At 38.3% G+C, this 24,811-nt stretch overlaps 1 protein-coding gene and 1 long non-coding RNA gene across 2 annotated transcripts in view; both read right to left on the bottom strand.

The window, feature by feature from the left end:
* Nucleotides 1-1,646: 1,646 nt before the first annotated feature.
* LOC116509855 lies at nt 1,647-3,178 on the bottom strand. The gene is made up of 2 exons (XR_004255560.1): nt 2,890-3,178; nt 1,647-2,091 (listed from the first exon to the last, which is right to left on the bottom strand). It is a non-coding gene; the product is annotated as an uncharacterized LOC116509855 (long non-coding RNA).
* Nucleotides 3,179-7,205: 4,027 nt separating this feature from the next.
* SEC23B (SEC23 homolog B, COPII coat complex component) overlaps nt 7,206-24,811 on the bottom strand; it is a 31,494-nt gene continuing 13,888 nt past the window's right edge. The window contains exons 8-20 of the mRNA XM_032219912.1: nt 23,891-24,049; nt 23,054-23,169; nt 20,636-20,759; nt 20,227-20,307; nt 17,156-17,245; nt 16,269-16,375; nt 15,427-15,580; nt 13,878-13,955; nt 13,469-13,630; nt 13,131-13,217; nt 9,909-10,064; nt 8,028-8,093; nt 7,206-7,593 (exon numbers count right to left, since the gene is read on the bottom strand). Of these exons, the coding sequence (XP_032075803.1) occupies nt 7,504-7,593; nt 8,028-8,093; nt 9,909-10,064; nt 13,131-13,217; nt 13,469-13,630; nt 13,878-13,955; nt 15,427-15,580; nt 16,269-16,375; nt 17,156-17,245; nt 20,227-20,307; nt 20,636-20,759; nt 23,054-23,169; nt 23,891-24,049 (1,470 nt within the window). The 3' untranslated portion in view covers nt 7,206-7,503. The remainder of the gene's footprint in view (nt 7,594-8,027; nt 8,094-9,908; nt 10,065-13,130; nt 13,218-13,468; nt 13,631-13,877; nt 13,956-15,426; nt 15,581-16,268; nt 16,376-17,155; nt 17,246-20,226; nt 20,308-20,635; nt 20,760-23,053; nt 23,170-23,890; nt 24,050-24,811) is intronic.

Here is a 24,811-nt window from a genome sequence, read left to right as displayed (position 1 = left end):
CAGAAGTTGTGGATGCTCCATCACTGGAGGTTTTAGAGAGATTGGAGAACTATTTGACCAGAATGGTAGGGTCTCCTGCTTGAGTAGGGGGTTGGACTAGAAGACCTCCAAGGTTCCTTCCAAACTCTGTTATTCTGTATCTGGAGTTACAAGGTCATCCTTTCTCTTATTATTCAAGAATGGAAGATTTGACACAACTTTATGAGTTCTTTTGTATCCAAGGAAGATGTTTTCAATAAAGGTTAAAAATTCTTAATTAAGAATGTAAAAAATTCTTAATATATAAACATTTACAAAGATGTGAAATAAATAAAAAATATTCAAGGAAACATTAATCACTAAGAAATGGTGGGCTAGTCTAGCCTGGCAGGTTTTATTTATCAAACGTGTAAAACTCTAATTGTGTGATCTTAAGAAAAACAAGATTCAATCTCTGGTTTTTCTTCTTTTTTTCCAAAGTGGTAGTTTTTAAAAACTGTAAACTGTAGTTAATACAATATGAAAAACTGCTTTGAGGTCACTAGACTCCAGAGAGAAAGTTCAGTAAAGATAGCTTATAAGCAATTGTTGGAGATCCAATTTGGGGGAGCACATATGGTTTAGGCTTGCCTCATAATGCTATACTTTGTACCATCTGGCTGCCACTCAACTAGTGTTCTTTCCACAGAGCTCTGTTGAAGAAGAGTTACAACTAATATATACCATCTACAGGTTCCCAACATTTTCATCCTTTTTAAATGTTGTAATACATAGCTTTATATTAAGTTTATATTGTTTGTTAATACTTATATAACACTAAAAAATCAATTTCACATTTTCATTTTGCTTGTATCATTGTTTAAAACAAAATGTGTTTGAAGTCCAAAATACATTGAATACCTTTATCTTGAGATTGATATAAAATCTAAAAATACCAGCTTCCATCAAATAATCAAGCAAATACTCAAAGGCACAAAGGAGCCATAGAGCTCATAAATCTATCATGATTAGGCAAACTCCAGTTTTTCTAGATACATTTGCTTCAGCTTTTGCTTATGTTTAATCCTTTTACATATTGATCCTCACATCAGAGAACAGCTCTTCTGTTAATAACAAGCAAAATATCTTGTGCATATACAGCATACTAAACCAGTTAATGAAACTTTGGGCAAAATATTAAGGAGTATCTTATTTACACTTCATACATAATATTGTTGAACTATACATTGTCTTATTCAGACACAGAGGAAAAACATTTATAAACTGTTCCATTACAAGTATGTTGAAAAATGATATAGGTAGGGTTGAAGAGAACAAGCCTTCTTGAAATTCATTGTATGGTAAGAAATATGCCACTTTAGTTTTTGTTTTTTTAATCTAAAATATCGCATTTATCTTTAAAAACTCTGGTTCAAAAAAGTTGAATGTATTCCTTGTTATGAAACCAGCAATGCGTAGTATAGCTATCCTGAACTGTAGCTGGCAACCGGGAGACTTTGAAACCTGCAAGATCAAAAGTTACTTCTACCAGATTCAGAAACTATCTAACACCTTTTCCCAACTCCACATCAGAGCTAAGTGCTACAGAAATTCTCTATCCTTGAAAAGAAATATAACTATCAGAAACGCCACATGCTATGGGAAAATACGGTTTCCGCAAGGGGAAATAAGGAATCAATCACATTTACTCTTCTTTAGGATTTCAAACACATGCTAGCAGAATTTCAGGAAAAGGTATTAAAATAAATTATAAACAAAAGAAAATATATAAAATTATATTCAATATATTCCAATGCATGAAGATGAAGCAGGGTTACAGTTTCATGATAGGCAGACAGAACACAGTACTTTCCAATTACTGTTGTTTCAAAATCAGATCTCATGCAACTCTTTAATACAAGTTATAGACACTGTGATACTTTGCTTTTTTTCAATATAATATAATTTACTTTTCTTTCCCAGTATTGTAACAAAAAAGTGAAAGCATTCTATTATGCAAATGAGAAGAATGTGGCACAAAATCAGATGAAGTAGTTTTTGCTGTTAATGTGAATTCAGTTTCAGTCTTGATTTTCTGCTCCCGTCAAACACTTCTGGAATATTCGTTGTGATCTAAATGGATAAAGATAAGAATTCTAGGAGCTCAGACTATACAAGTGAGTTCTATTTTTACAAAACAAATGAAGTTTCCAAGTCTTATTAACTTCATCTGCACTGTTTTAATACAAAAATTACACATTGAAATGTACAAAAATCAATTATTCAATATAGGGTAGTTCTTGAATATGCCTAACCTAAAATTACAGTGTGCAAGTTTGCATATTAGTATTTTGAACCAATGAGATATAAACTATAATTCAAAATTAATTTTATTAATTAAACATTTTTTCCAGGAAAAAAATAAGAGTTTGTGGAGAAATTTTAAATATAAAAATACATTAATTTCCTGACCACCCTTTACTCAAGTTCGCCTTGGTACTCTTAGAACACACACACACACACACACACACACACACACACACATATATATATATATATATATATGTATGTATGTATGCATGCATGTATGCATACATACATACATATGTACACATATATACACACACACACACACACACACACACACACACACACACACACACATATATATATATATATATATATATATATATATATATATATATATATATGGGGTCACTTACACTTATTGTGCTTAGCATGTTAAATGTAGACATATGATTCATTGAGACATTTGGGTTTACTAATTTACCCTAGTCCATTTTAAATCTGTTAACATCAAAACTGTAAACTGCAACTTCAACCTTAAGATCCCTTAACCCTAGAAAAGACTCCGAGGGGAAAAACTGCCTCCCCAGAGCCCAAGATCTATATACGGCGCTCGGGATATACCGAGAGGCGACGGCGGCGGCGACTGCTCGCCTTTCTTCTTCTCCTCCAGTGGTATCTCCCTGAAACGCACTGACCGGGAAACGAAATACCCAATAATCGTCCACACTCCCATCGCGTACAGCAGAGAGAACCGACGCGACCACACGACGGCCCGCTGCGCCTTGTAATCATTACTCATCATCTCAGCGTCCAACGGCCCTTTTAGAGGCCGCAGGAAAGACACCCTGAGGCAACACCGAGCGAGGCAAAGAACTTGCTCCCCGCTTCCGCTGCTTCCTAACTTCGTGGTTCGTTTTCTCCGCCTCCTCTGATGTCATATCCTGTCTTGAAGCTTTTGGTAGCCTTCTCTCTTCCCCCCCCCCCCCCCCGGCTCCCTGCATTTAAGAAATGCGACTCAATTACCCAGGTAGAACTGACCTTTCTGAAGATGTTCCGGTGAACAAGAGGTTCTCAACCTTGGCAACTTAAGATGTCGGGATTTCAACTCTTCAAATTCCCAGCCAGCAGGGCTGCCAATCAGAACTGCGCGGCTCGAATGTCAGTGTTTTAACTGTTACTCAAGATTGGCAAATTTAAAAGCGTGTGGACTTCAACTCCCAGAATTCCCTGGCCAGCTGTTGGGGAGGAGAATTCTGAGAGTTGAAGTCCACACATCTCAACGTTGCCACGATTGAGAAACTGGTATAAACAATAGCTAAAAAACGCTCTCAGTTTCTGGCCATAATTGATTTCCATCCCAAATGAAAATCTTCAAATCTCTTTTGTGTTCAGTAGTATCAAAGTTCTCATTTTGTTAAACTTTTTGCAGATAATCTCATTGTGCATTTCATACAACCTGCTAGAGAAGTTTGCTGACCTTTCCATTCATCAACAAGACCATATACCAATGCACTCAACAGAGCACACAATAAAAATACAAGTTTTAAGTTTACAAGTACTCCAAAGTCTTTGAACCTTTAGTTAATCTAAATAATTATGCCTAGGACAGCTAATTTTGGAACCAACCTGTATTGTTCTTAACTATTGATAGTTGATTGTAAAAAGCAGAAAGGGGTGAAATTCAGCAGTTTCTGAAAAACCGGTAGCGGAAATTTTGAGTAGTTTGGAGAACCAACAAATACCACCTCTGGCTGGCCCCAGGAGTGGGGTGGGAATGGAGATTTTGCAGTATCCTTCCCCTGCCACGCTCACCAAGCCACGCCCACAAAACCGGTAGTAAAAAATGTTGAATTTCACCACTGGGCAGAAGCTATCCACCACTTTAGTATCTCTAATAGCCAGTTCTAAGCCAGAACTACCAATATTTGATTAACAGTACCTTGAATTGCATCCAGGTCATTGCCAACCAGTACAACTTGTGGAGCAGTGTTATCACATGGGCATGCCAAGCCATGCAATTTTTTTTAAAAAAAATTAAATCTATACGCTACCCATTTTTCTATCCAGTGACTCTGGGAAGCTTACAATGCAATTGCAATAGCACTTAGATACTGCCCTCCAATGCTTTACACCACTCTCCAGGTGATTTACAATGAAAGAATATTGCCCTGAACAATCTGGGTCCTCATTTTAGTGCCCTCGTAAAGATGGGAGGCTGAGTCAACCTGAGCCAGTCAGGATCAAATTCCTGGCTGTGGGCAGAGTTTGTGTGCAATACTTCATTCTAACCACTATGCCACCAGAGCTCAATTCATTTCCTGCTCCACTGGATTCTTGACCAACTGTACCTTCTAAATCTGTCTTTAAGGACAGTCTGTGTAAAGCACATTGCAATGTTCCAGGTATCAGATGATATAATGAGCCATGGAGAATTATTTGGAAGCCATTACAGGGCCAAACACCTAGTTTGATATTGATTAAAAAAACAAATGTTCTTGCTCTTTGCCAGGTAACAGCTGAACTAAATAAATCGGCCTCTCAAGAAAATGCTTCTCTATCTAGTTATAGACCTACTTTTTTGTTATATAAAGAAATGTTCCAGATATCTTCATTTTCTTAGAATTTTCTTTTGCCCATGCTTTGTTTAGCTATTGCCATTGAAGGTAAGACACATTAGCTGCTATGAAGAGATATATCACACTATGCTATATTTGTTGGCATAAAGCTTAATAGCACGTTAAAAGAAAATATTAAACTGTAACAGCCAAAGTCACACATCAAGATGAAAAGAAGCAACCCTCATTACTGCTTACCATAATAAATGTACCAACTATTTTCAAATTACTGTTAAAGACACAAAATATATACACTAGTTTAAAGTTTATGTAAATATAAAAAAGCTAAAACATTTGATTAAGATCGTCGTTCAGCCATTCAGTTATGTCTGACTCTGTCACTCAATGGAACAATACTCTCCATGCCTCTCTGTCTCTTAACTGCCTCCTTCAGATCCGCCATGGTCATCCCAGTATCATCTTTTACAGTCTTCAGCTATTGGGTACTAGGGTGGCCTTCTCATTTTTCCACTGATCACTCCCAGTAAGATTGACTTTTCAAGTCAGCTCTCATGACATAACCAAAGTATGACAGCCTCTGTTTGGCAATTTTGGCTTCAAGAGATATTGTTGATGAGGTTCAGTCTAGGAGTGTTGTTTTTGCAGTTGGGATACACAATAGTTACCTCCAGCACCACAGTTCAAAGGCATCAGGGGTGGGTTGCTAATCCCGTTCCAACCGGTTCGGTTGGAACGGGGCCGGCGGCGTCCTCGTGCACGCGCGGTTCACGCATGCGTCTTAGCGCCTGCGCGATGCTCCAGCTGCTCACGGAGACTCGCGCAGGTGCTGTATGTGCCATTCAGCTGCTCGCGGAGAATCGTGCAGGCGCTGTATGTGCCATGCGTCTGCGTGGAAGCGCAGAAGCCTTCAAAGACCGGTAAGGAGCGCGGGAAGGCGGGTGGGCCCTTCGCCATTCCCGGAAGTTACTTACTTCCGGGTTCGCCGACCAACCGGTTCGCGGGGACCGCCACAAACCAGTTGAAACCCACCCCTGAAAGGCATCCACCTATCTGCCCTTTTCCAGAGTCCAAGTTTCACAGCCATAAGTAGCAATTGGAAAAATTATTGCATTAACTAATCTGCATTTGTTGTGAGGCTGATGTCTTTACTTGTTCAGCTGTTATTCATGCCAGACCTTGCAGTTCTTCCAAGTGCTATAAGTCTTCTTACAGTGGCTGCCTGATCAGAGTACAATGAGTGAATGAGCTGGATGTGGTATGGTGGTACTCCCAGTTCTTTGAGGCAATTCCAGAGCTTATCATAGTTAACATAGTCAGATAATTTTATGTAGTCAATGAAGCACATGTAGAGGTCTTTTTGGTATTCCTTTGCTTTTTCCATCATCCAGTGTAGACTTGCAATATGATCCATGTTCCTCTTCCTTTCTGAAATCCTCATCAGGCAGTTCTCTGTTGGTGTTGGATTCAAACATTGCTGGATTATCTTCAAGAGAAATTTAGTCACTGTGGCATAAAGGCTATGGTTCAGTGGTTGGAGTAGTCTTTCGTATCACCTTTCTCTAGTATTGGGATATTGACCTTTTCCATTTTTTTTGGCCACTGATAATTCTAAACTAATTCAATCAGTGGGATAATTAGAATAAGATTGAACAATCTAACAGAATTTAGGGAGAGGTTATAACCAATCAGCACCCAATACAGGTAGTCCTTGACCTACGACCACAATTGAGCTCTTGCCACATTTCTTAAGTAAATCATTGCAGTTGTTAAATTAGTAACATGGTTGTTAAGTGAATTTGGCTTCTCCATTGACTTTGCTTGTCTGAAGATCGCAAAAGCTAATCACATGATCCCAGGACACTGCAACTGTTATAAATCTGAGCCAGTTGTCAAACTTCCAAATAAAAATAACATGACCATAGAGATGCTGCAACAGTCATAAATGGGGGAAATGGTCATAAGTCACTTTTTTCAGTGTTGGTCTAACTTCAGTCACTAAATGAACTGTTGTAAGTTAAGGGCTACCTGTATACATAGAATGATTGCATTCACTAACTAAATCTTGTCAGTTGTGTAACTATTTTTTGCATTTTTCTCTTTTTCTCATAATCGAAGAATGTATCTACTAAGGATATTTTATTACAAACAGAATCTCATGTGACTGCTTAGATTATTTTGCATTTTATACTACTTTAATATTCAGATATTTCCTCAATTTATCATACATTTAACTATTTTTATCAACCCGTAGAAAATACATAGATATTTTTGTAATAAACAACTATCCAAGCCAGAAAATTAGGAATGGTAAACGTTCCACCCTGCCCCCAATAAGTGATAGAGAACATAATACACTAAGGATTAACACTATTCTCAAATTTTATTTTGCTTAAATGTAAGAGCAGAAAAATGAACTATGCAGGACAGTATAAATGCAGATTTTAATCTTAGTATAACAACATGAAAATGAAAAATTTGTAGAATAAAGATAAGTATATCAATAAATTAAATCTAAAGTGTAAATTTCCAGTTTTTATATGGGTTAATTAAAATTCTGATTAAAAAAAGGAAAGGAATGTTATTAGTTTCTTGGTAGTCTGTAATCTATCAGCAGCATGATTCAATAAGATTATTGATTTTTGAGACTTTAGTATCAAAATTAGGATGCGCTTGATACAGCCAGCTTTTTTAGATGGTCCATGAATACTTGTAGACTAACATCATCCGTTAGTATTGGAGCACCAGATTCCTGAAATAAGAAATTATAGTTTAGAAACAAAAATTGAGCCAACATAAAATGTGGGAAAATTGGAAAAGTACAGCATAATTTAAATGATGTGTAATCATGTTGACTCCTATTTTACTTTTATTTATTTCCAAGTTCTAATACTGAATCGAATGAATAAATGAATAAATGAATGAATAAATGAATGAAGGAGGGAGGGAGGGAGGGAGGGAGGGAGGAATGTTCCAAGTCTAGTTTATGCAGTTTTGGCCCAAAAACCATATGATTTATTGTCTATCTTTCAAACACTGGAGGCGCAAAGGAATTTTCCAGTTAACAAAGTCGAAACCCCGTAAATGGTCAAAATCAACTGACAAACTCCTTCTCCTTACATAATGCATGTCATAAGTTGTGAGTGCATGCACAACAGACATAGAACCAAACACATAATTACTTACTTGTCCCCATGCGTATAGATTATTATGAGTCTGAGAAGGATTCACTTTAGATAGGAGAAACCGTGCCTGTCAAAGCCAAAAAAACAGTGTGGATGCAATATAATTAACATTTATCACATAAAATTGCCATTACTTGCATGTTTCCTTTTAATACAGCTCAGAATAAATTAAGTAGGCTTGTTTGGAAAGGAAAGAAAGTAGAAGAAAGAAAACAGGAAGCAAATTCATATTTAGCAATACTGAGTGCTTAAAGAACAGTTTCTGTTATAACCAGACAGAAGCCATTATCAGTACCGTACTTTTTGGAGTATAAGACTCACTTTATTCCCCTCTAAAAGAGGGTGAAAATGTCAGTGCGTCTTATACACTGAATACGGCCATTTCTAGCTTCCCAAAACCACGCATCCCATTTTCACCAAAAATAGGCCCATTTTTTTGCAAAAATGGGGCACACAGAGAGGTTGGGAGGCCTGCAGAGGGCTCATGCGGGGTTGGGGAGGGCAAAAATGGGATGCATGGGGAGTTGGGAAGGCCAAAATTGGGCATTCAGAAGGTTTGGGAGACCTGCAGAGTCCTCCTAGGGGTCAAGGAGGGCAAAAACTATTTATTTCTTGTTTTCCTCTTTGTAATCTTGGTGTGTTTTATAGTCCGAAAACTATGGTAGCTTCCAAGTTAGATAATATTCCAAGTAGTCCTGAGGTCGTGACCATTTGTTCAGAAAACCCACAAAGTTATAATAACTCCTGTTGCTTTTTAACCCACCTACTCACCCCTAAGGCATCCCTGCACTCTGCATTGCCTGTTCATGGCACTCCCTTATGGCACTTGCACACAACAGCTCTCATCTGCAGATCTACTTGCATGAGATTTCCACTTTTTCCTACTTCTTAGTCACAAGACCCTCACTTAATGACCTACAGTCCTGGGATTATGAAAGCTATGACTAAGCATTGAAATCATGTGAAACATGCTTTACAATTGCAATGGTCAGCAATGGAATTTCCAGTCCCAATTGTGATCATAACATGAGGACTACCTGAATTCTGCCAGCAAACAACAGCTGCCTCTCAGGACCAAAAAAAGTGGCCAGGTTTTGATTTATTCAAAAAAGTGGTAGGAAAAAGCCTAGGATTTAAAACTCTGGAGACCAATGTATACATTTGACCACTATGTACTACAGTAGACAGTACGCTGTGTATATAACTTCAAAGCTTTTAACTGAAATAAAGAAAGTAGTTACGTTATTCTTTGAGCCTTCTGCCCAGTAAACCTGTATAATGCATTAGTTTCTAGAGAACTAGATTTTCAGCTAAGCCAGTATAAATCCTAATATTAACAGATATTGCAAAATTATGGATTTTTGAATATGAACAAATGTTTAATCAAGGTTGAGAGACTGCTGGACAGTGTGCATGCATTTCTAGGCTTGTAACTGTAGCCCAATAACATTTTAAATCCTCCTGGTCCCTGTCAAGTAGGACATTGCCAAGCTCAAAATACTAGGAGGGGGAAAATCCCTCTTCTCTCAGGGAAAGATTAATGAAGCAATTAGCATTAATTGTGCTTTCTTAATAATCTTATAAAATAAATTGGGCGGAGATAATGACTGGCCCAAAATTATCCTTTGAGTTTCTGTAGCTGAGGATAGTTTAGAATCTAGCTGATCCTGATGCTAATCCATCACCTTAACCACTATGTCACCCTGATTCTCACCTGACATTATCAACTTGTGCTGGATGAAGTGAAATCTCTCCAAAAGTTCAAGACTGATAGTGTGTGGTATGATATATTACAAATACATTAAAACCAACATTAACCATAAATATAGCTATGGCACACCTTTTTTTTTAATGCACCTAGAATTTTTTAAGGTTTCTTTACCTGGCTGCTTCCATGTTCTGTGTTAACGTAGCGTGGCATTGGGAATCTTGTTTGTAAAATTTCTTCAGCATCATCCAGTGGAGCCTGCAGTAAATGCTTGAAGTTTTCATATTCTGGAATATCTTGATAACCAGCCTTACGCCACTGGGCAATAGTCTTGTGGAAAACAATGTGGGAGGAATTAATTAAAGAACTTTCATAAATATTTGTTTTTACTGCTTAATTCACATCATGTGCAAAATCCTTATATGATTTATTTCACATTTTAGAAAAAAAAATCAATGAAACCAAACAAATAATGCCAAGCAATTGTTTGGTGAAAATATTTTGCCTGAGAATATTTAAAAAAATAAGTACTGTATTTTTCGGAATATAAGACGCCCCGGAGTATAAGACACACCAAGATTTTGAAGAGGCAAATTTAAAAAAAAAATTGCACTCTGCAGACTTCTCAAAAAGGCCTGTTTTTCGTGAAAACAGGCCCGTTATGTTTCAAAAAAAGGGCACACACAGCCTTTAGGAGGCTTATAGAGTGCTCCTGGGGGCAGGGGGGGCAAAATTGAGCAAAAAACACCCAATTTTTCACTCATTTCTGCTCTCCCCAGCCCCCAGGAGTACTGTATAAGCCTCCTAAAGGCTCTGCACGGCCATTATGGTGAAGGGGGTTGGGTTTCGAGAGGCAAAAAATGCTGTATTCAGTGTATAAGACGCACCCAGATTTTCAGCCTCTTTTTTGAAGGGAAAAGGTGTTTCTTATACTCCAAAAATTACAGTAATTGTCACTTTCATTTAATCACTAACACTTTGTGCTACCGTATATACTCGAGTATAGGCCGACCCGAATATAAGCCGAGGCACCTAATTTTACCACAAAAAACTGGAAAAGTTATTGACTCGAGTATAAGCCTAGGGTGGGAAATGCAGCAGCTGCCGGTAAATTTCAAAAATAAAAAATCAGTGTTATTTGAAACTCAAAGTTATGTTTATTCAAGGGACCCGCTTAATTAAAGTATTTTATAATATCAGTATGACTTATAATACTGCAAGTCTGCAATATTAAAATACTTGTATAGGGGATCCCCGGGATCCCCCGAAGAGATCAAATCACAACCAGTATGCCACCTTCTTGGTATATTGTTTTTATTTTCATTGAGTTTTTAAAAATGAGCATTATTTCATCCTTTTTTTCTTTATGTTTGATTGGTATCTGCAATTTGTGTTAATTCTGTTCATACATATAATATAAATGAAAAACCCAGCTCTCTTAAAAAATCTTTTAAGTTCTTTCTGGTGCTCTCTTTTAGAATTGGCCAACTAATATTTCTGTTCGGCCAACTAATGCCAGGCAGAGTTAACTGAAAAAGTAATTTTTCATGAAAGGACATTTTCCTAGGATTTTAATTGTTCTTACTGTCAGATTTCTCCTTATTTCCAGCTTGAGTCTCCTTCTGACAAGTTTCCATTGCTTCTTGTCCTGTCCTCAGGTGCTATTGCTGCCGCCTCTTCCTCCTCCTCCTCCTCCTCCTCCAACAGCACCAGCACATTTGCTGCCCAGCGCTGCGGCTGAGGTGAAGCCGCCAAAGCTCCCGCTGGCGCCCCCGCAGCATTGGGCGGATATCCGGCAGTGCTGTTGGAGGAGGAGGAGGCGAACCAGCCTGCCATCGCCGGCCACCGCCAGCCCCGCCGCTCTTCCCGCCGCTCTTCCAAGCCCCACAGTCCAGCGGACGGAGCAGAAGCAGCCCCGGGGCTTCGCTGCCGCTCCCCACATTTTCTGGACGGGGATCCCTTGGAGAGGGGATTCCAGCCTGCCATCGCCGGCCACCGCCAGCCCCGCCGCTCTTCCCGCCCCCTTACAAGCCCCACAGTCCAGCGGACAGAGCAGAAGCAGCCCCGGGGCTCCGCTGCCGCTCCCCGCATTTTCTGGACAGGGTCTCGCAGGAAGGAATCCCCTGGGGCTAGAACTCTCACACAGTATCACATCAGGTCACTTCTGATTCAGAGTATTTATTTTCAAAGCGTACTGAAGAATCCTAGAAAATACTTGGTTCTGGCAGAAAAAGGAACTCCTTGGAATTAACTAAATTTGTACATCTCTAGTGAGAGATGAGATCACAGGACTTCACATCATACGAAGCCATAGTAGTTGGAGTAGTTTTGAATTAACATGATATGGAAATACAACTACTGTTAATAAACAATACTTTAATTTAGTCATTATGAATCATTTCACTATGACATGTTTTTGCCAAATCATGGTAAAAACGATGGGTTTAGCCACAGAAAAAAAGTTATTAGTTAGGGATATGCAAATCATTCCATGTAAATCTTGGTGCTTCAGATCTATGGGGACACCCATAATGTACCTGTTAGGAGCTCTTTAATGAATATTAAATTAATATCCATTAAAAGAGCTACAAATATTCAATTAATATTTGTTTGAGTACAAGAGGAAATGGTATATATCACATTTCTGCTCTTTAGTGGTTTCTATATTTTTTGCAAACCAAACCAGGTATCCTTCTCTTTCTAAAATGCACACTCATGATTGACTGAGCCTTGATATTTACCACACTAGTCTCTTCTTTTGATGCCATAAGGACAGTGTAAATGGAAATATTAATTTAGATCAAGGGATAAATTGCCAATTAGTGATTTATAAATACATAAAAAGCTATAAGACTTTGTCAGTGTGAATATGACAGCAGATTCATCGCCTTAAGATCATAGTTTGTATTGTTCTTTTAGCAAGTATATGGCTTGTATACTCTCAGTTCAGATGAGAGGTTTTAAAAAATGCAGTGGACCTGAGATATCTGAGTAACTGCCTTGCTCTGCAAGATTGCTCTCCCCGATCCTGATTATCGTCACCTGGAAAGGCTCATTTTAATGGTAGTTAAGAGGCTGGCTGACACGCGGGAATGAGTTTCTGCCATAATTGCAAAGCTTCAATGGAAGAAACTCACTAGTGCACTGATTTTTAAGGAACTCTGACAATAAATCTACAATACTTGTTTATTTTACAAATTTTAATTTTTGCCAACAAAATTATTTAATTCTATTTTAGCACAAGATTTTATAATTTTATATATAGTTAATTTCTGATATATTTTCTGTTTTGTGCATCACCTAAGGACTTCAGCAAATGCTGGTCTAAAAACCAAACAAATAATTTCCTTGTCATTCATAGAATTCATCATAACAAAGAATTAATTCCTTATTTACCTCACCAAGATAGATAACAATCTGGAAAAAAGTATCCATCAGCAGAATCCTATCAGCAAGAATGCTGCTGCTATCCAATAGTACAGGCTACAAGACACAAAAAGGGAAAGCATAATTTTACAAATAAGAAGGTAAATTTTAACCACATTTCATTTTTGATTGCAGAATTTGAAAAGATGCATGCCTAACATTTCTATTTTCTTCTTCTTTAAAAACTGTAAATTTGAAAGATTTCTTCATTTGTTTATATTTTAAAATGCTGCATTTTGAACATACATCAATTTTATTAAGTTTTTTTATTACTATTTTCAATTAACTTTCATCAGAAGGAGAATCACCTCAGGTGGTCCATAGAATGAGTAAGAATAAAGTATAGGCTGAATCATAATAAGAGACTGGGTCAAATCCTGCCTGGCAAAGTGATGACGGTAATAGGAAGATTCATCTGGACTGTTATTGAATACTTGAAGGAATGGAGATCGTCGCAAATGGAACATGAACTAAATGGAGCAGAAAAAAAGCAGAAGTCAAATTGAGTATAATTAAAATATCTACTTTAATCATTTCCTGTCTTTTTGCATGTCTGAATTATTTTGAGATACAAATACAAAAAAGGCATGTACCAAACATAAAACACTTTACTATTTAATACAGTCTTCTGATAACCATAGAAATGACTCAGAGGCAAACTGCTACTTTTCTTTTATTAAATTATTTTATTTCGTTTATTTTTGAGACAGATCTTACCTGGGGGTACAAGGAGAATGAATCAGACAGCCTAAATGAATTTGGATCATCTTTGCTGTATTGTCCAAACTTCTGACACTGTTGGAGAAATATGCAGATGTCAATAATCCTTTGAAGACAATATAAACCTTACAAAGGAACAAGGAAGGAAAATAAAGACGTCACCTGCAATATTTTTTTTCAAAAATATTGTTCATAATACGAAAGAAATAAAATTTGTCACTTTATCTCTTTTGTTTCTAATATGCCTAATAACTAAAATTAAATTTTATAAAAGGATATTGTTTCAAAATGATAAGGAGATTGAAATTAGAAAATTGCTTTTAAGGACATCAAATGTACAATATCATAAACAACATGATAGTCTGAAAAAGCCTAATGTAGACTTTGTCGAGCATTTGATGGTATCTGGTAAATTTATATGTAATTAATTGGGATTAAATTTAGTGGCCAGCTTTGATCATATTTTGGCTTAAAACAGCCTCAGGATTTAACACTGATTTATAATTTTGCATCATCTTGCCCCTGTGTAGCTGAACAACTCCATGAACTGCTGGGAGAGATCACTGTAGTGAGGGCATGGTTAGTAGCCTGTTACAGCATTTAATTCCATTATTCCTTGCCATCTAATTTCGACCCGGCCTGTGATGACCATGCACTAGACCAAACTGGACACCAAGATTTACATGAGAAGCCATTCTGAAGATGACCTTGTTTTCAGAGTTATCTTTCTTAGGCAAAAGGAAAAAGGCCCCCTCCAGGATCATTTCTAGGCTAACAAAGGTCCTTTTTTTTAAGAGCAGCATTTGGCTCCCATTCCCTGTGCTTTTAGAAGAACAGCCAAAATCTTTTTCACCAAGTTCTTAATTTTTAGTATTAGCCACTGATAGTCAAGTTGAATATCCATATACTATTAAACTTTCATGACCCTTAATTGGACAAAACAGTACATAATAGGGCAACAGTTTTCAACCAAGGTACCACAAATGATCTAACTTATGAAACATGTCCAAAATCAGAGACCCATGTCTTCCAAGGTAATGAAATTTGAGAAAGTTGTGAGTTTCCCAGCCCGTCTTGCATCCCGTGCCCCCTCCCTCATCCAGCAGCAGTCATTTGCTTGCCTGCTAAGAAGGAAAGATTCTGAAGGCTCCTTCCCAAATTCCCATAAGAATACTCAAAGGGGAAGTCAGCAGGAAGTAGGAAGTTTTTTCCTGCTCCTAATTCTGTTTCCCTGTTTAGATAAGAAAATATATCTGAAACAATGACCTAATGGGGCATGGGTTGTCTAGGCCATCTCAGTAGTACAATGTGGCCACATAAGCTTATTCCTTTCTGAACTAGCTAAATGTCACAAAACAAATCTATATGTATTGAACCAATTATTTTCTGAGAAGCAAATTAAAAAAATACTAATCAGCATTTACCCTTGGAATTTTCAAGACAAGTACCAAACCTTTGGAATGCAGGGTGGTGAGGGGAGTATGTCTGATCAAGTAATCATCTTTTTGATTCTAACATTCATAAGCTTACAGTTGATCATACTCACAAGTCTAATTAGTTGCCTATCCAGCCATCGCAAGACATCAGGCCCTTCCTCTGATTCAGCTCTGTAGACACCCAATCGAGCCATCAGGACAGCAGCTGCTTCTTGGTCAAATGCAGCTTCAATGTGCTGCAACTGACTCTGTGCATCTGCCCAACTAATTTATGGCAAGAATTAGTAAAATTTAAGATTATTAAAAGCCATAAAGAACATTCTACCAATAATTTGCAGTTAACATTGCAATTCTACCAATGTTTGTTTTAAATCATTTTTATATCAGCCACAAAAATGAACTGATGGTCCATCTCAGTTTCATAAGCTATTTTATTTCGAGGTTATATAATACACCATGGCAGTGTCCCTTAATTACAAGTTCCAATCTCAGATTGGTTTTGATTAGTTTATCTTAAACCATGCCTGAGCATATTACCCATATCCAAATCTCTGGTTAGCTGACTATCAGCAACCATCACTTGATAGGCATATTTCTTTCATCTCCCATGAAGGGCAGATTAATCAAGATCATGAAGGGGGTGAGAGAAACACAGTTGACCTTCACTTCAAATGTAAGGGTTCTGATTCCTCATAGGATTGCTGTATTTTTCTTCCTTCATTTTTTAAATATTTACAAGGAAGGCTATAGAAGGCTACCACAAAATTGGCTGGAACGGCCAGCTTGACAACAGAGAAACCAGGTGAGATCTATTCATCTGTGGGACAATCAGGAGCTCATCCCCCCAGTCATAATACTGAGTATGCTATTAATGTGGCTCGAGCAATACAATTTACGCAACAAAGAAATGCAGCCAACAGAACCAAACCTAATAATCACAAATTATTCTCACTTTCTAGCAACAGTAGTCACACGAATGCGCCTCTGGGTACTGGAGTGCTGATAATGTGTAACAAACTGGATAGCTCCTCTTCCACCCTGAGGTATTGGAGTGTTGTGCTGAAAGTTAATGAGATAAAAGTTGTCTAAGTTGCACCTTACATTTTAAAGACAGGTTAAATCATCATATAGGAAAGAAATGAAGTACAAGCAGTATAATATATCCATTTACAACTAACACACTGGCTTCTTTGAGGCACAGAAAATACTAAGATATAGTTCCAAGTGTAATTAGACTGGAAGTGCAATAAACAATTTCTGCCTTCAAATAAGGTTCAAATAACATAAAGCAGCTTTCTTTTTACTCTTAGTAAATGGGTCTAGAGCTGTCATTGAATAATGTCTGGGTTCCTGAAAAGACCACCCAGAATTTTAAATGATTCTGTCTTAGAGTTGGGGGGAGGGGGGAGAGAACAAGAATGTGAGCAAACTTTTTAGATAGGTTTGAGTCTTCTTTAAGATGACAAATTGATCTTACTGCAACTTTTCCTTCCTAGCATTAGCTGCTCTTAATTCTAATAAAATCTTCATTAATCTCAAGTACAGGGCTTGGAATCTAGATCTTCAAACATATAATGCTAGTGTTTCCTACTTGCATTATAGCTCAGTAATACCTCTTGGTCCATACCCAGATTCTTTTAAAAATATTTTACATATTTCACACAAAAGACATTTCTGACTTATCTAAACATTTACTGATCCATAATGGCATCAAAATTTCAACAATAAGGCTGAGGGAATAACAGCATTTTTCTGAACATGCTGTCTACTCAGTCTCCTCATCAATGGATTCTGCACTATATACAACATTACAAAGATTTTTAAAAAATCTAGGCTCACCTGATTTACTACTTCAAAATAAATGGCAAGAGTCATGGTGGGGTCAAGTCCACAAATTTTCCACTGATATGTGCCACCTATTCCGAGCTCCTGTGAGACATTTCAAAATTCAGGTTTTATTCTAAAATCTTAAGTCGTTTGTCATTTCATGTTATAGGTAGGTAGGTAAGTAGGTATAAACAGACAGACATAGATACATACATGCACACACACACACACACACGCACGCACACACACACACTATAGCTCTGTGATGGAGAACCTATGGAATGTGTGCCACAGCTGGCACGCGGAGCTATTTGTTAGGCCACGTGAGGCGTTGTCCTGTCAACTCCAGCGCGCATGCGCACTCTGGTCAGCTGACTTCGGCCTTCATTTTCGACCATTTTTCACCCTCCGGAGGCTTCCCTGAACTTCCAGTTTGCATGTTGGGCAGTTTTTCGCTCTCCAAAGGTAGAAAAATGACCCTCTGGGCAACCCAGAAGTTCGAGAACTGACTTCCGGGTTGCCCATAGGGCCATTTTTCGTCCTCCGGAGGCTTCAGGGAAGCCTCCTGAAGCCTCCGGAGAGTCTCGGGGGGGGGGGGCTTTTTGGGGGGAGGCAGGCTCCTAGAAAGCCTCTGGAATCTGGGAAGGGTGAAAAATGGTTCCATCGCACCCCAAAAGTGGGGGGTGGGGGTCGTGCAATCATGTGTGCGGGTTGCACGCATAGAATTATGGGTGTGGGCAAGCCCATGCACAACCCCCCTGCATTCTCCCTCCCCCCGCTTTTGGCACGCAATGGGAAAAAGGTTAGCCATCACTGCTATAGCTTCTACATATTATTTAGACTTTACAGCACAAATTACAAACCTATATCCTTGATAAAGAACTTATGTATGCATTGAAAGATACTGTGAAATATATAATTATCTGGCAGCTACAGAGGGAATAGTAATCAGTCTGTTCTCTTCCAGTTCATTGATGCTAATACATATTTGTGTTCCAACAAAAAAACCCTCCATAATTCCCATATACAGTATAAACTGCATATTCAGAGGTACAATTCTCTAAACATCATAAAGTTAATTAGAAATATATAATCACAAATCCCCATAGAAGGAATCTGGAGTTGAAAACTGTATTCTTTATTTTGTAATATATTAAAATTTACATTTAAAATGGAAAAGGGCAGTGGAAATAAATAAACAAAAAAAGCACAAGATATAAGTGTTTAATAAATGTAAACCTGTAAAAAGAAAACTATGTACAGGTAGTCTTCAACTTACAACAGTTCGTTTAGGCATCACACCTAAAATGACCATTTTTCGCACATGACTATTGCAGCATCTCCATGGTTACATGCTGAAAATTCAGACGCTTGGCAACTGACTCATATATATGACGGTTACAGTGTCCCAGGGTCATGTGATCACATTTTGTGATCTTCTGACCAGCAAAATCAATGGGGAAGCCAGATTCACTTAACAACCATGTTAATAACCTAACAACTGCAGTGATTCATTTAACTGTGGAAAGGTTGTAAAATGAGATAAAACTCACTTAATAACTGTCTTCCTTACCAATAGAAATTTTGGGCTCAATTGTGGCCATAAGTCAAGGACCACCTATACATTAAACTATAAATAAGAAAGATCTGTTTATGCTAATAAGTAAATGTGAAAAACCTAAAACAGTGGCCTCTTTTGTATGTGTATGTTTATACTTAAGAGAGCTTATTCCTAAACAAGATTTCTGCCAAAGGCAAAGAATTTGCTACAATTAAGTATTATTCTTTGTCACAAAAAATAATAATTCTACCATCTTCTCTCGCTGTAACCCAAATCTATCTATTTTCCAGAAAATATTTTTCCACTACTTTTTTTCTGCACTATCCACACAAAAACTTGTATTTCTGCAGGCCCCATAAGTACATCATAAGAACCAAATATTACCATATTTTTCGCAGTACAAGACACACTCCCCCCCCCCCAAAAAAGTGGGTGGAAATGTTCATGAGTCTTATAGAGTGAATATTGCAGCATGAGTGGTGAAAGGCTGTGCTGAACATATTAGTGAAGCAGCACTAGATGACCTATTATACACCATGTTTCCAGGTATTGGACTGCATTCTGGTATCGCCACTGTTTCCAGAATCATGGGACAAACCACTCTGATTTACTACGTTAATGCAGTTTGTACAGAAGCTTTCAGAGGTTTTCTGCAGTGCTGTGCAACTTCATTAAGACAGCAAAATGGACTGGTTTGGCTTGTGGCCACCGTTTTATCCCACCCATAAGCAGGTGAATGCAAAATGGCAGCCACTTCTGCAGCACTGCACACCACATGAAGGCAGAAAAATGGAGTGGTTTGTCCCTTGCTCATGCTGGGTGATTGCAGAATTGAACTATGTAGCTGAGCAACCCATTCCAGCACTATGGAAAGCTTTGGAGCTCACATCTGAGCGAGGAGGAGTGTAAGGGATTTGGTGGGGTGGGAATCAGTCTTAAGGCCAACAGGGAGCCACTGGTGGAGGGAAATGCTTGTAGGCACAAGGGGGGTGGGGGGAGGAGTTGCAACATTCCTGCAAATGGTCATAAGGGTAAATGAATGTAAGGGCACTGCAATGGCCATAACTTCACAACCAGGTTATAAGCATCTTTTGGGGAGGTCCATCATAACTTCAAATGACCATTAATCACATATTACAGGGGTGTCAAACTCAAGGCCTGCAGGCTAGATCCAGCCCATGGGGTGCTTAGATCTGGCCTGCAGGGTTGCCCTGGAAACAGTGAAGGACTGGCCTGCAGTGAAAACAAGCTCTGTTTTTCCTGGCGGAGGATTACAGGAAGCCACTGGAGCTGGAAATGGATTTCAAGAGGCCATTTTTGCTGGCAGAACACTGGGACCACCACAGGCGCCCCCAACATGAGTGACATCGAGCTGACCATGCCCACCCTGGCAATGCTCTCTGTGCCCCCAAGGTCAAACACAACCCTGATGAGGTCCTCAATGAAATCGAGTTTGACACCCTGTACCTATTATAAGTTGAGAACTACCTGTGCTTCTTACCTATCACCAAAGAACACTTACATTTTCAGAAACACTTGGCCCTTTGGCATTTAAGGATACACATGGTCCAATAGCTCCAGATATCTTCAGTTCTCTACAAGTCTATAATAAAAAAGTTCCAATTAAACTCCAAGCAATAATAACTGCTTAACTGATGTCTTGCTGATACCTCAGCATGACAAACCTTTCCTTCCAAGACTCTTCATTTAGAATTGTGAGTTTTAAATAACGTAGATATTATGAAATATTGAGATGTTCAACAATGTTGTTAGCTTCCTATTGCTGCACAGAAACTATCCTTTTCCATCATGAGAGAGTAAGTAAAGAATGGAAAATCTCTCTGAAATCAAAAACTACAATAAGCAATGTAAATTACCAATTCTTTTGGCTAGGAAAATATTCAATTATAGGCAGTACCTGTGATACTTACTTTCACTTCTAGAGTTGCTCCAAAAGCCATTCGGAATTCTCCACTGAGATTTTTGCTAAACAATCTCTGGAAACTTTGCTTGAAGAGAGAAGTATTAAACGAATCTCCCATCACCATATAACCCCTGAGGAAAAAAGTCAGTGAAATATTGAGAATAATTGGGTTCATGAAGTGACATAAGACCATAACATTGTTTCCATGGTTTTTCTTATTGCATTAGGCGAATCTAGACATCGGTTTGTAAAGCACGGTTTATGTCTAGAATTTTGTGGGAACCAAACCAATTATAGCTTGTTCAACCATCAATAACTCAGCAGGGAAATGTAACAGTATATGAACATGACTTTGGGAGACCAGGAAAATAAATGCTGCCTAAGAAGCACAGTCCACAACTCCATAGTGAGTGGAGGAAAAGACTGAGGAGGGACATCCCTAAGGCTGTAAAGGCAGGAAAATTATTTCCCCTTTGCAAGATTCTGTTAATGTAGCTTTACAATAGACTAGAATTAGCTTATCTGGCATTGATTCTTGTCTGATCTATTTGATAACACTGACAGGAAGGTCGCAAATTGCAATCATGGTAAACTCAAGCAGATTGTTGGGGACTCGGATTATAATTGTGTGCCTGCAGGTACACTGCAGCAACCATAACTTTGAGGGCGGATTGTCATTTAGTGTCATCACACGTTTCAACAGTTGCTGAAAGAGTTGTCATTAGATGATCTGTAATGCAGCACTATTAACTGAAATATGTCTGTCTTGATCACTGAATTAGAGCAGGAAAGAAACACCATGTGTTGCAATGATTCTAGAATAGTTTCATCTTCTCTCCTACTGATTAAGAACAGACAAACCAACGTCAAAAATGAGGAGCACTTTTACTTTTTTATAACCATTTCATCCCATCCCTTTCATTTTCCTGGAAACATTAAAGAAAAGAAAACAATGAATAATGCCTTGTAATGGGAGTTCAAATCTAATATAAAAGTTTCTTAGGAAAGTAAGTTTTTAATTCTTTGTTTGTTTCCAGTGAAACTCAAGTCTGTCCACATAGGCTTTTTTACAAATTCAATTTCCAAGAGGCATGTTTGGAGCAAATCATATTGAATTGAATAGGATTTATTCTATAAATTGAATAGGATTTATTCTAAGTAAGCATGAATAGATTGCATCAGTTATCTTACAATATGATGCTCTTGCATGATAAACTGAAACTGACATTTCAGGTACTTGACTTATAACCATTTGTTCAGCAACAATGGGAAGTTACAGTGACACTGAACAAAGTGACTTGTGAATGGTCCCTGAATTTATGGCTGTTGCAGTGCTTCCACAGTAATCAAAATTCGGTCACTTGACAGCCACTTGCACTTCAACTCCCTTCACCAGGCTATCTCCCTCCACATCTATGCCCTTTGGCCCCCTGCACTCTGTGGCCCCTGCTGCCTTAAGCCATCTTGTTCCCTCTGCTGATCATGCATGCCTGGCCTAGTTCTTAGCAGAGTCACTGAGAGCGACTGGGTGGTCATATAAATCATCTAAATAAATGCAGCTGTTGACCGCATAACACTTCCTAAGGTCACACATAGCAATTTCCTTGCAAGGTTTCGAAAAGATGCCTTACATGAACAGCAGCTGCCTTGAAGACACGCCTTGTCAGCAGCAGGAGCATGTAGATAGCGAAGGTCAGCTGGGGTGGCAGAATTCAGGCTGTCAGAGGCCTCAGAATGCAGGGAGGCTGGGCTGAGCTGGGGCAACTTGAGTATTGCACTGTACTGCTGGGCTGGGCTGGGCCAGCTGAAGCTTCAAGGAATGGCTGCAGCTTCATGCTGCACTGTGCCTCAGGGGCTTTTTGCAGCCCCAGAATCCTAGTGTGCCAAGAAGCCCTGAGCCACAGCATGGTAAGCAGCCACAGAGCCACACTAAAGCTGCATTCTACCCCACAAGGCAGGGTGCAGGATGGCCAAAAGGCCAGATGTGGAAGGGGAATAGGTAATTGGGAGAAGTTGAAGGGGAGGCATCCCTTACTGTAGAACAACTGAGGATTGGGGCCAGGAAGGACCAAGTCCAGAATGGCTTGATTGGGATGGGTCATTGATTAACAACCAGTGGAATTTAGTCCTTAACAATGGCAATGAGGAATGCCAGGATTACTGTTGCTAAGCAATGTAGTCATGAGACATCATATAGTGACAGAAATTCAAGGCCCAATTACCATTATGACTATCCATATATGCATATGGCTTCTAAATTATCTAAAAGACAAATGCAGTGATTTCAAATCCCCACTTCTTCACATGACTTTTACTAAACACTTTCTCCTCAGGGTGAAAGAAAAAGCAGAATATTTGTGCTCATCAAGAAATGTATCTCTTCTTTGTAACAAATAACATTTTTTACTCAGGATTAAGAACATACCCAGTTATATTTGTACAACACTTTATCTCCAGAAGACCAGTCTGATCAAGAGCACATGCATAAATATCAATGCAGTGTCCATTAGCAGCAGCACGATTAGACAATGCCTCATAATGCTGTGGAAATATAACAGTTTTATTTTAAATGACAGTTATGAGAAAAGATTATTCATAATTGTTTAGCATGATCTAGAGACAAGTAATACAATAGTGTTGCTGACTTTAGATCTAAACTGGTAAGGGTCAGCATGTTCTATATACAAAGCTATGCACTCTGTGGAAGGGAGGTACAATTATTCAATAAACATTAACAATAATTGGCTACTGAGAGCTTTCCAAACCATTTTTCCTATAACAAAAATCTCTTGAAGAGAGCCGATACAACTGAGAAACCACAAAGGCTAATTTAAATACAAGAAATGCAGTGTTACTTAGAGTGTCTGAACAGATGGTTCAGAGGTTTTATGTTAAAATTCAGTGAAAACAGTGTTATGTTCCAAAAACTTAAATCAGGAAATAGTAGCATGAAAGGGGTTCAAGAGATCAAGTAAATAAAGGAATGGGTTCTTAATAAACAATGTTGGACAAATGTAGGCAAAGATCCAAAAGAAAGAGAATCAACTAGAAATTAATATGAAAGATAAACTGGATTAAATAACGGCACACAGAATATAAAGATCTGTAATTGTAGAAATATCGAACAAACAAGGCAGCTAAAGATAAAGTGAAAAAGCAATCAAGAATGCAAAGTTTCTGAAATTATTTGGCAGTGAAAGGTACGTCCAGCAGAAAATATGAAAGATAATGTTTATCTATAGAAGTCAAACTAGATACTTACTTTCATAGCTTTCTTCATGAATCGTGCATTGTCTTTATCTATATCATGCCACGAACGAATCGGAGTTTTCAGCTCATCTCCTACCACCATGCCTGGCCCTTGAGTTGGTGGCCCTCCAGTAAACAACATTATTCTAGCCCCAGTATTTGGAAATGATCCCTTGGAAGTGGGGGAGGGGGGGAACAGAATAAAAAACAACAAATTATATAAATTACTAAATTAGTTAAGAATATAGTTGACTACATCTGTCTCGTTTGCAAATTAGGTCAATCATAAGTTGCATTCTTTTAAAGACTGATATCCCACAGTATCTGCCTGCCAATCATCTATCAGGACCCCAGAGGTGCAGCCTCGTCTGTTGCAGTGGCTGGAATGTTCCCCCAAGATTCGAATAGCTCTAACCCTACTAGTGTTTTAAAGGACTCTGAAGACCTTGCTCTTCATCCAGGCTTTTTGACAAGGGTGACAGTAGTCCCCATTAGATTATGTGGGTTGTTTTCTTTTGTTCCCATCTCATTTTTTCATTCTTGCCATCTTTATTCTTCATTTTTGTTGCTTTTCTTGTCTTTAATGTTTTAAGCAATTGAGAGCAGCATGGTGTTCAGTGATGAAGATGCTTGCTTCCCACTCAGAAATGTAAGAGTTCAATTCTAGGTCACGGCAGATATTTCTCTCTTAGGGCACAAATAAAAAATATCTGCAGCAAATTTTGCATGGTGTCAGGAATGACATACAGCCACTAAATATTCAGGTCTGTGCAATCACCCTGACTCTACTCTGAGTTAAGGGATTACAGGATTGTAAAGTGACTTTTTAATGTTTTAAGCAATTTGTAAACTTTTGAGAGTTGCTTCAGTCAGGTGGCACATATATTTATAATTATAATGATTATACTATAGAGAAAGATAGACAGAAATGATG

Source organism: Thamnophis elegans, chromosome 6 (genome assembly GCF_009769535.1).
Source record: "Thamnophis elegans isolate rThaEle1 chromosome 6, rThaEle1.pri, whole genome shotgun sequence".
Classification (NCBI taxonomy): Eukaryota; Metazoa; Chordata; class Lepidosauria; order Squamata; family Colubridae; genus Thamnophis; species Thamnophis elegans.
This window is presented reverse-complemented; position numbering and strand designations above follow the sequence as displayed.